The sequence below is a fragment of the Danio rerio genome, chromosome 7 (genome assembly GCF_049306965.1).
Source record: "Danio rerio strain Tuebingen ecotype United States chromosome 7, GRCz12tu, whole genome shotgun sequence".
In the NCBI taxonomy this organism is placed as follows: Eukaryota; Metazoa; Chordata; class Actinopteri; order Cypriniformes; family Danionidae; genus Danio; species Danio rerio.
In genome coordinates, this window is record NC_133182.1 from 30,101,267 (window position 1) to 30,114,384 (window position 13,118).

Sequence of the window (13,118 nt, forward strand, 5' to 3'; positions counted from 1 at the left end):
GTATGGGCATTGGGCAAATTCCCCTGCAGATTTAACCCTTTCATGCATGGTGTCCACATTCATTCATTCATTTTCTTTTCGGCTTAGTCCCTTTATTAATCTGTGGTCACCACAGCGGAGTGAACCGCCAACTTATTCAGCATATGTTTTTACGCAGCGGATGCCCTTTCAGCCGCAATCCATCACTAAGAAACACTCACACACGCTCATTCACACACATACACTACGGACAATTTTAGCTTACCCAATTCACCTGTCCCGCATGTCTTTGGACTTATGGAGGAAACCAGAGCACCCGGAAGAAACCTACGCGAATACGGGGAGAACATGTAGACTCTACAAAGAAATGCCAACTGACCCAGCTGAGGCTCGAACCAGCGACCTTTTTGCTGTGAGGCAACAGTACTACCTTCTGCGCAACCACGTCGCCTTGGTGTCCACATTTGTGGACAGTTAATTTAACTTAATTTAAGCAGTATTGCAGAGTGGCTACTCTCTTGAATTCCAGTTATTCTTTGCTTGAGACATCATTAATCCAAGATGGCTGACAGTGATGGCTGTGTGCTAAATGCCTCAGGCATATCTGTGAAAAACTTTTATTCAAGAAGGTCAATTGAGGTAAAAAAAAAAATAATAAATCAGTATGTACAGTAAAGTATGATGAATATGTTAGTAATTTATAAAATAAAATGTAGGGTAAAATGTAGTTTTTATTCACCAAAAACTAAGTGTCCACATATGTGGACGTCATGCAACAGAGGAGTATGGTTGCATAAAAGTCCTTTTTTCTGTAACCTGCTAATGTATCTATTCTATTTTTATCAAAGATGTTATAAATTGGCTTATATTGTAATAAAACAGGCATTTAACAAATATATCAACATAAATAGTCATTTAAAATGACATATTACAGCATTAAATGGCACTTTTACACATTCATATGGAAACAAATTTGCATTTTGCCTTCTAAACAGGGAAAGAATAGGTCAAGAAGACAGTACAGAATAATTAAGACTATTCCAGAGTACAGTAGCAGTGACAGCAGTGATGTATTTGCCAGAAAATAGCATACCCATACTGCAAACGTTTCTGCATAAGGAAAAAGTAGTTATAGTCAATTCAACTGATTTATAGCACTGACAGACACTTTGACCTGGTGTTGCTCTCTGGGAGTTATCGAAAGTCTATGACCAGAACTCGTTAACATACGAGATGCCACTGTGACATTCCAAAGCATGCTTCAAACTAATGCTAGGTGATTTACCGTTGTCATTTTTAAAATTTTCTTCTTTTAAATTTCATTTGTAATTTAAAAAATGTGTTTTTTTTCTTTAACAGAATATGCTAATTAGGTCTAAAGCAAGGAGAGTTGTTGCATAGCCTGCACTAGATAACATCACAGGCAGATATGTTTAGTCTGTGTAGTCAGATTATGTTAACTATCCAAAACAGTTTTCCTGACTCCAGCTACAAGGCTTCCAATAATGAAAGTTTTGTTATTATTTACTCACCCTCGTGTTGTTCCAAACCCCTGAGACCTCCTATTTCAGCCTATAAATAAAATAGTAGGGATAGTCAATTCAACTGATTTATAGCACTGACAGGCACTCTGGTGTTGCTCTTTGAGAGTGACCAAAACTCACAAACTAGTTCTATAACTGATTACTGTTTTCTTTAAAGAGCTAGCTGACGGCTAGTGATGATTGAATAGGTGACGATTGAGCACTGATGATGAACACTAGCTGTTAATAAGCAGAAACAGAAAAGAAACACACCTAACTTCAGTCAAAGCCTTAGATGAAGTCAGCTCAAATATAATACTCTTTGCCCTTATTTAAAGAGGGACAAATTACTCTCTGAACTTACACTCTGAACCAAGTAAATTTTACTCAGAGGATTTTGCTGTGTAGAAGGACTTGTTAGAGTTTAATCTTCACTTTAGTTTGAAGATTTTGAAGATTTTCATGTAATGCTTTGAGTTTTGAGATTACCACCTTGGCAGCTTAATTGGTTTGTTTCTTTTCTCCATAAGCAATACCTGTCCTAAAATTAGTTCTGAGATCAGGCTTAATCGACTGTATATGTAACTCATGAAATATTCTTAAAAATGGCTCTTTTAGTTCATTTAGAATAACTTCAAATAAAACTAAGGACTTAGAAATGTACAACACATATTAGACATATATGATATTATCAGACCTTTAAGTTTAAGTTTAATAAAAATACAAATGTATTTAAACTTTCATAGATAAAGTCATGTTGGACCAACTCAGTTTCATTTAATTGTAAATAGTTGGTGCTAAATAAATTTATTGGATGGAAATCCTGCCCTCAACTAAACTAAGTTCATCCAATGAGTTATTTAGAATATGCTAACTAGTTCTAAAACCATCTCTGAGGAAATCAACCATTTTATGGCTTTACGTAGAGTAGATATACTGACATGAAATATTTTTAAGTTCTGTTAAGTTTGACATTGAACAAAATATGCAAATCTGTGGAGATATTTCTGATCAGAGGAGTGTTTCTGCCGACTAGTGGTAATGGCTCATCACTGCAGTGATTTCAACAGTATTTTTAGATTGATTACTCCAAATACATTAAGATATTAGCTAAAAGTCTCAAATCAGCAAGGCTACATTTACTGATATTACTAAGAACATTTGGAGTAGTTCCATTTATCTGAGGATGAGAATACAAAAAGATTAAAGCCAAAATGTATATATTACAGACATAAATGATGTGGAATTCAGTTTTTTCTTTCATCACTGAAACACAATAAATAGTACTTAAATTTGGTTTGGATAAGGTTTATTTATTTAGAAAAAAACATAAAAATATACTGCTTTAATGTCTTCTTAATACAACTCATTTATGACATGAAATGAGGAAAAATCGAAGTGTAATTTACGGAAAATAATAATAATCTGAGGATATGGAAGATCACTGGGCTCAGGCACGGCCAAGTCGTTGTATAACAGTGTGATTCATCATCCGTTTCAGATTGTCTTCTGAGCTACAACATTTATCCATTTCAATCGGCTATTGCTTTGAGTGAAACTTACATTTTGTAATGCCTGAAACAGCGTCCATCAGCATCAGTATTAGATCAGACGACTTAGCCATTCACAGTTTACGGGAGCTGCTGATTTACAGTACTGGCACAGGGCCAGACAAGCCATTAACTAGCTCCAAAGTTACTGAATTTGCAGCTTTCGATCGTATTGTTGCTCTAGCTTAACAAAAACTGTTGTTTCTGGCTTGTCAGTGTCATGTATTGCTTCATTTCTTTTAGTTCACATTATTACCACCACAGAGACCCACATGTCAGGATTTCGAAGCAGGTGTTTTCATTTGTGCTGTCATTGTTGCATACTGTTGTACTAGGCTACTTTAAGAAGCGCAAGACACACAAGCGACACACGATAAAAGATTTACATCACACTACGTTGCTGTCTTGTATTTTAGATTTTTCAACTTTCGAAACACCCTTTTTCTTGATATAGCAAAGATGTGTAAAAAAATGTGCATATGCTTTAGCTTTGTTGGATTCCTTCAAACAGATCTTGAATTTACAATTGGTTTGTTGTTTTAATTACAATCTCTATAGTGTTAGAGTAGCACAACCCTTTACTATAGTGTGTGTCTTATGAAAGCAAAAGAAAAGTAATGTAAATTGATTATTCAGCCATTCTGTGGATTCATTTGGATTAAATATCCAACAAAATCATCATTAACGGAAAACACAAAACATTTAAAGTTTGAAAATTAAGGCTGTGCATATGGACGAATCAGGTCTCCTAAATTATTGATGCCTGGTTATAAAAAATTATTGAAGAAATTATTAAAAATTCTATTTTTTTTCTGGCTTTCAGACATTTCACATAACTTTTTCCATCAAATGCACTTTCGTCACCCACTTTAGAACATTCACTTCTCAAGGCCATCTTTTATTTAATAAATATAATTGTGATAGAAATGTTTAGGATTAAAGCTCAAGCTCAATTGAAAATACACTAATGCAACTTCTTTAACATTACTTCTTTAACAGGTGGAATTTAGTTGGATTAGGTATCTTGAACTAACAATGACCAACCATTTTATAGCATTTGTAAGTGTAGTATTATCATTGTTATTTCATTTTTGTTCATAATTTAATTGCGTTAATTTACACATACCATATAGCTCACAATGTTAAAAAAATAGCTATTGTTTGTTAGTTCATGACATCTAATGTTAATAAGCTGGCTTTAGACTTACAATCAAGTTTATAATATGGATCAAATTTAAAGCCTTTACCATCATTTTACACTTACATAATACCTCATCTAAAATCTTCCCAACCCTCACACAATCTTAAGTCACACCAGTCTTAGTTCACACAAAAATAGCAGTTCTGTCATATATTTACTCAACCTTGTGTTGTTCCAATTCCTTTAGACTTTGGTAAATGAAACACAAACAAGAAATCCTCCACTGAATTTTCATTGATCCCATATCGCACTAGATAATGGTGTAAAAATGACCTGGGTCTGAGGTTTTGTCCACTTACAACCGCTTTCAGAGGCAGTCTGTAACTCAGTTAATGTTAATGCCACAATTGACATCAGTCTGAGATTGTCTGAACTAAGGTAGCCTGTTTGAACACAAAATGCAAAATGTGGAGCTGTTCGCTTGTAAGAAACCAATCTGACCCAATGGAACGAGCATGCAGGTCTTATCACAATATATAATGAGTTATATGATGAGTTTTTCCATTTTGTACAATGGCTGAAAAAAAAAGATTTATTCATTTGCAAAGACTAAAATCCTGATGCAAAGACATTTGAAATCTTGAGTCTTGCTTAAAATGATAAAACAATGTAACAGCTGCAGTGACAGCCACACAGAGCTGACCATTTTTGGTTTGTTTATAAATAAATTTTTTACATTACAAGATGTGTTATTCCTGGGCAAACAATATTTTAAAAAGCACAAAGTTCTCACAAAAGTGAGCAAAAGTGGACAAAGTTGTATAGACTTAAACACTACAGTGTAAAAAATTATATGATCAATTAGTCATAACATGCATGTGTTTTTAGTTCGTTGTAACTTATTAAACTAAGTTAATCATATTCTAACTTAATAAAGTTTAATTGTTTTAAGTCAGTTTACCATAATATAAGTACAATGGATTCATAGGGTTAATTTGATTTGGCTTAAAAATGTAAGGAAAAATTGATTTTTTACAGTGTACAGGTGAAGTAAAAATTATTAGCCTCCCTATTAATTTTATTATTATTTTATTTTATTTTTTTAATTTTCCCTGAATGATGTTTAACAGAGCAAGGAAATTTTACAGTATGTCTGACAACATTTTTTCTTCTACAGAAAGTCTTAATTGTTTTATTTTGGTGACAATAAATTTTTTTTTTTTTTTTAAAACACCATTTTAAAATGGTCAAAATTATTAGACCCTTTAAGCTATATATTTTTTTTTCGACAGTCTACAAAACAAACCTTGGTTAAACAATAACTTGCCTAATTACCATAACTTGCTTAGTTAACCTAATTAACCTAGTTAAGCCTTTAAATGTCAATTTAAGCTGTAAGGAAGTGAATTGAAAAATATCTAGTCAAATATTATGTACTGTCATCATGGCAAAGATTAAATTAATCAGCTATTATTCATTCATTCATTTTTTTTTCGGCTTAGTCCCTTTATTAATCCGGGGACGCCACAGCGGAATGAACCGCCAAATTATCCAGCATGTTTTTACACAGCGGATTCCCTTTCAGCCGCAACCCATCTCTGGGAAATAAATCAGGTATTAGAAATGAGTTATTAAAACTACTATGTTTAGAAATGTGCTGAAAAAATCTTCTCTTCGTTAAACAGAAATTGGGGGAAAATAAACAAGGGGGCTTATAATTCTGACTTCAACTGAATCTGTTTGAATCATTTACTTGTAATCCAATTAAAGACGTCTGTATTAAATCAGTGCATCATATAAAGTGGTCTTATCTCTTTACAAGACTTGTTTTAAATGGTTAAGTTTATGTGAATTCATTTTACAACAGTTTTGTAACTTCTGTGTTTTAGTTACCTGGAGTTCCAATGGATGGACAAATATATTATATGTCCACACTAACCCAAATCTTTGGATTTGGAACAACATGAGGATGAGTAAACACAGAATATTTGTATGATCTATCCCAGCCCCTGTCTATAGTCTGATAATGGCATCAGTGTCTTTAACTGCAGTATGAGGTCTTTCTGGTCACAGTCTGCTTGAGTGTAGATTCTGTTTAAATGATAAATAAAGGTTGAGTTGGTGACAGCAGCATTTAAAGAGCTACAAACCATTTTTACCCAACTACAAAGTAGTGCTGCAGAGAACAATTTCACAATAACTAGAGCTGAAACATACACAGTATTCTCGTCTTGGCATGATATTGGGAAGTCCACGGCTTTGGCTATGTAGATAATAATAATTTCATTTTTTATAATATTAATGCTTAGAATGTCCCACGTCTCATTTATTTATTAATGAGATGCCCTCCCATCCAACGCAGCTTACAGGCCAGCCAGCGCCTAAGTGGGCAAAAGTATTCATAGTGGAACTGCTGGAATTCGGGTGTCCTCCGAATGTCCCTAAGAAAAGCCAAGTCCAGCTCAGACTCTGTGAGCACAATAAGAAGCAGAAGCAGGGCAAAGAGCAGAGCCACAGTCACTAAGAAAAGACGGGCCAAGCTACAGATGAACTGATTCACCCCTTCTTCTGGGCTGTGTTGGGTTGGCCGGCTCTTCTCCAGGTGTGAGCGCTTCCCTTTGGGTTTGACGCCTTGTGGTCTGGCTTGGTTCTGAGAGCACTGTTCTGTTCCTCCTTCCTCTTGGATGTTGCGAGGGCCATTTGTGTGGCGAACCTGAGCCGGGTCTGATGGGTCATTGGACACCGGTGTGGGAAGAACGCTGTCAGAGGGACTGTAGGAGTCTTCGGAAAATTCAGCTGTCCCGCTTCCTCCTTCTGCTCCATTTCCTTGGGAGCGCAGGAATGAATTGGAATTGGAGACGGATCGGACTGGTGTGGAGTGGCCACTGTCACGCAATGATTCCAAACCTGAAAAGAGAGTGTAGATGTTAAGTTAATAAGTTTGAGCATTGAGAATGATGTTTTGTTTTGTGTTAGTAATCTTCAATCAAAGTCTGACCATTTGCTTCTTCGTTTGGAGTTGCGTTTTTTCTCTGTTGTCATTAGTTTAATGGCTTCAGCCAAAATATTCTTAAGCACACCCCATTTATCATTAGCTTGCTATGAGGGAATAATGGGGAAAAAAGAGAGCCCTGTCCCCTACTTAAAACTGTGTTTCAGTTGAAATTACATCAACATACTGGAAAAGAAGTCTCATAAACGTCCAGCTCATGTAGACTTTAATATATTATTGAAGAGCAAGAAAAGGCCCTTTTTTGTCAATAATATAGTCTTGATGGTGGGTATGTTGATAATGTAATAATAATATATTGAACAAATATATATATATATATATATATATATATATATATATATATATATATATATATATATATATATATATATATATATATATATATATATATATATAATTTTTATAAGGTTTATAAAACATGAATAAACAAACAAATAAATAGTTCTGCTTATTACCTATACTGTTAGCTATAGAAATGCTTATTTAAAGTATACACTTTGTTTTTGAAAGATTTTCTAGATCGTGAAAATGTACATTGCTAATTTTTATTCCTTTTTATGTTTTTATTATTTTTTTATTTATTGGCTAATATGCACAAACATAATAAATATCAGCATCCACATGGTAATGGTAAGAATAAGCACCAAGTCAGAAATTATTTTGTAACACTGAAGGGTGTGTATGTTGTTTTCCTGTCTTAAATTATGAAAACATGCAAAATAATAATACTTTTAGGGTCTTTAAAGTCATGCAGACCACATAATAATTTTATATATATTTTTTTTTAATTCAGGGTGGATTAACATTGATCTTCTATTCAGATTTTTTAATTAGATATAAAACACCCTTGCCACCTAACACTACCATTTATGACTGTACTTATTTCTGTTATTATGTATATAACTTTCTTTTAATTAACTTAAAACACCTTGATCCGTCTTTTTCAAATTAACATTATCTTATACTGTGTGTTGGCTATTCATTATGATTTTTATACACATATTTATGCCTGTATAATTAATTGCGGTGAATGCCAATGCATTACTCTAAACTGTGATATAACGTAGCGAAATAGGAAATAGATCTTTTATTTTGAAATTAGCTTCCTGTGTAGTGTAGCATTTCTAATTATTAGGGAGCCAATTTAAGCCAATCATATTAACAATTGTGGCTATGCTTAATGTAACAAGCCAGCTAGAGCTCTGTAAAGTAAAGCACACTTCTGTGATGCTAAGAAGAAGACTTGTGATTGAGAGGCTATAGAGTCTTTAGCCATTTTGTTAGTGTGTCCACCGCCCATGCCAGAAATACTGGTTTAAATCTGCTAGAGTTGGAGGGGGAGTTACACAAATGTATTGTATTTATCGCATAAATTTACTGAACTTCATGTACAAGCTAAATGACAAACAGTGTTTCTAAAGTCGCCCGTTTAATGTTGTCTATTGGTATGGCCAGATAAGTTTGTGGTAAATCTGCTTCTTCAGCACATTGCTGTCAGCAAAGAGATGCTCAATTTGCAGCAAGTTTCAGAATGTTTGCTGAGCTAAACACAATAAAAGTGCTTAATATCAGTCCAAGCCAAATTATTCAAAGTAATATAGCTGAAAAATCCTCCTCATGCAGTCACCAAGTTGCTTAACAAAACAGAACAGACTAGTGATGTCACTAATCATGTCAAAAAGTATGCGATATCAAACACACTGTATAATAAAAAATTACCAATAATACTTTAAATACTTTTTTACCTCTTCTTCTTCTTCTTATGAAACAGAAAATCTAATTAAATTGTTAGTGAGGAATAAAAAAATGTTTTTTTAACATTAGTCCTATTCTATTTTCTCCTCAAATTATTATTATTTACATAAGATATTTACATAATGACATAATGTATATTTTTAACCTGGTACATATGTATTAAACTCAGCATGAAATCAAAATTGTATATGTATATAAACAATGTATCTGTGCATGTTTTTAGAACAATTTACTTGCCCTCATAATCTTTAATAAAATAAAAGGAGTTTCTCTCTCCTGCTCAGAATGACTTCACTTCTGGTCACATGGAATCACTTCAGGCCGGGCTATTAGATCCCCTTTCTGCCCAGCTTTCGTCCTTTTATCCCTCTTCCTTTATTTTGTTACTAACACCCATCTTTCAATGATCCAATCGGTTCACAAAAGTAAAAAATCTAGGACTGCCCTCCTTTTTTTCGAATTTTAGTACCGTTTCAATTGGACATACATCATGATATTGGAACAAATTGGACAATCTTAACTTCTGTTTCATGTCGACTTTAATTGTATACACTAAGTATGCACGTTGTGCATGTTGTAGATCTAAATAAACCACATCACTAAAAGTAGCTCCACCCACAACACATAAAAGCTAAAAACAGCTCATGCTAACAATATTTGCTATCCAATCCTCAATAAATTAGCACTTTCAAACAGAGTCGTGCTGAAATAAGTGGAATGCTCAGCTGTTTAAAACGCTATGAGCTTTACCTGCAGTGCTGGCGGGTTGATCACCAAGTCTGGATGAAGCTCCAGAGGAAGTGGAGGAGCTCGGCAGAGCTGGGAACAAAGGGAGGGCTCCTAGAGCTTTCCCTAATAGCCTAGGACCCATCGTCAGCACCCGTACCTTCACATCCCGGTAACAGTGGTTGATCATCCGCAGGTGAACGTTCACCTTCGTCTTAATCCGTATCAGACACTTTACCATGATTTCTGAATGGAGCTGCTAACTTTTGTAATGTTAATTTACTTTAACGTCACCTCAAAAGTATCACCACAAGACCCCTGTCCTCCCTCTATCCTCCTAAACCAAATCCACATAACACTATACTGTGTGTGTTTTAGGAAATGTGAAAGCGAGAACACTCTAAAGCCCTAAAGCCCTAAAGCTCCCTAAGTCCCTGAATGCCCAACAGCACAGCTGCCCTGTTCGCTTCAACCCCCTCGAACCCATTATGGGCTGTAACAAAAGAGGAACACACACTCATTCTGACAACAAACACATGACATACATGGATAGGCTGTCTATTTATAGACTATTTATAAATAGTATTGTTGGACAAGGTAAAGTCTGTCACTTCTTATTGTCTCACACATTGCCATGAATGCCCACCATGCACTGAAAAAAACTGTACTTTTGTTGTACAACTAATTTTTACAGAACGAAGCATTCAGTTTTTGGATTGCCCCGTAATGCAGTGATCATTCATTCATTAATTTTCTTTTCGGCTTATTAATCCAGGGTCACCACAGCAGAATGAACCGGCAACTTATCCAGCACGTTTTATGCAGCGGATGCCCTTCCAGCTGCAATCCATCTCTGGAAATAATGCAGTGATCAATGAACCTAAATTTTCATTAATTATTCTTAAAAATGTATATTATTGTGTCAAATTCACAAAGCAAATAGTCATTTACAAAAAGTAGCTTTAGAAAGAAATATTTGGATTCAACATGAAATTAATAGCAAACTATAGGGCTAAAATTGCTTTTATCTTCTAAAATAAATAGTAAAATATTTAAATATATTTAAAGAGCATTTATTGCAGGGACAGAATAGTTGGGTCACCAACATTCTTTGAAATACATTTTCTGTTTTGCAACAAATAATTAAAAATTCTAATAATAATAATTCAGGTTTTTTTAAACAAGTAAATTTACATTTTTGGGTGAACCATCTGTTACATGTGCATTATGATGCGAGTTAAAAAAAATGTAACATAAGGACTTGCAAGAGGTTTTAAGGTGTATTAGATCCACTTTTATTTGTAATCACTTAGAGAGACTCAATATAAGATTTTACATAGGCTGCATATGACACCTGTTTTATTGAATAAAATGGATCCTTCTGTACCAGCTCTTTGTGTTAAGTGTCATACAGAGCTTGGGACATACTTGCATTGCTTCTGGAGGTGCAAACTCATATCAAGATTCAGGAACTTTGTTGCGTATGACAATAGCACAATTTTATCAAATTAAAAAATAAATATTTTGGGACTCATTTCTAAAACATAAGCAATGTCATTGACCCTTGACACAGAAGGTTAATTGTTAGATAAACTGCTACTTGCGGCAAGAAAATGCATCCGTATTAGATGAATAAAAAACATTTCCCCCACACTGATACAACGATACAGAGAGTTTTTTCCCCATGAGCCGCATGCAGCTGTCCTTAGATAACATACAAAGTTTTAAAAATCATATGGTCTCCTTTTATAGATCACCTGCCCCCACACTTGAGAGAAATGGTTTTGTGTGTCAATTATGTTTTTATTTTTATTTTATTTTTTGGAGAAGAGTTGTTGAAGGATTTTTTTCCCATTTTGGTTTGTTTTAATGTTCTTTTTTTCAAATGACAGGTCTATATTATAGGAATGTGATGGGGAAAATATATATTTTGTTTCATGTGCCTTTCCAGAGAATTTGTGACTAATTGGTCACCAATATTAGTACTTATAGATGTTATGATGTTTCCCTTTTTTCTGTTTTTATTTCCTTACCTCCATATATCTATTAGCTTATTTACTTATTTTTAAGGATTACCATAATTTCTACAAAACCATTGCACATTTTTCTAAAACTTGCCTTTGATTATGTCTGTAAAAGCACATTGTACATTCATTTTTATAACCTTAAATAAACATGTAAAAAATACTCATTATTAAATTATTTTGTAAATCTATACAGTATATTATGATCTATCATATAAGTAATTAACTTGACAGGCTAGTGTCTGTTTTACTTTAGAACTGATCGTTAATACAGAGCAGAAGCTAGAATCAAACTTAGCTTAAACTCATTTGGCTTAAACAACATTCGCACTTGTACAATAACAACAAACACAACTGTAGTGGCATTTGGCTGTGTCAGTAAAGTGACTGGAGCAGGTGAACGACTGGTCACATTGTGCACAATGACAGCAGCTCTCAGGTTACACACAGAGCACAAACAGAGGGATGGAGTGTATAGTGTAGTTCATAATATAACTATCAAGAGCACAGTTTTGATCATTTAACAATTTAAAATGTATTGCACACTGCAGACCGAATCAAATTATTGTCATTTAAAAGCTAAATCGAATGTAAAAAGCGATGGTATTGTAGGGGCTAACACTAAAAATGTCAGTTTATCATACAATAATTAAAAACACAATAATGAATACTACCGTGAGAATAAACCAAACCCAAAATCTCCAGGGTGCTTTTCATTACATACAGTATGCATCAATATAAGAGGAGAAATAAAATCACACCACCAGATGGCAGTATTTCAGTGCTTATAGACCAATAAATCTTACTAAAAAAAAAAAAAAAAAAAACAGAAGATGGACAGCATCCCAAATCATATTCTCCGGTGAGTATCTACATAGTATGAATAAATAATTACTTCATGGCTGCTTTATACTAGATGTTTTGTTTTATGTAAAACCCTAACAGGTAAAGGTATTTGTATTGAACAATTCTGCCAAACAATATATTCATATATAAAACCATACTTTATTATGATATATTAGTAATACTAATAATGTAAATACTATTTTTAAAACACCATTCAGGTTATATATTTCACATTCAAAGCACGGGTATTTATAGAGTCTTATTAAAAGGGTTCCATTTAGCAACCAAAACGGGTTCCGCTATTGTTAGAAGTTGAAAAATCCTAATTTGGTAATAATACTACTAATTCCTTACATTTATATAGCGCTTTTCTAGACACTCAAAGCGCTTTACACATTGGGGGGATGTGTTTATCCACCAGTACTGGCAGTACTCTTGAACTATTTACCTTTACAATAAGTGTCAGTCGTATGCACACTTTAAAATTTCACCAAGACAGTTGGTCATCTATTTATTTATTGTGTACTCATCTATAAGTGAATTCAGACCAACTTCTTTTGT

The 13,118-nt window shown here is 33.9% G+C and overlaps 1 protein-coding gene across 2 annotated transcripts in view; it reads right to left on the minus strand.

The window, feature by feature from the left end:
• Positions 1-2,794: 2,794 nt before the first annotated feature.
• frmd5b (FERM domain containing 5b) overlaps positions 2,795-13,118 on the minus strand; it is a 40,977-nt gene continuing 30,653 nt past the window's right edge. For both annotated transcript variants that reach the window (XM_693389.10, XM_073908580.1), the window contains one exon: positions 2,795-7,100. In XM_693389.10, the coding sequence (XP_698481.1) occupies positions 6,520-7,100 (581 nt within the window). In that variant the 3' untranslated portion in view covers positions 2,795-6,519. The remainder of the gene's footprint in view (positions 7,101-13,118) is intronic.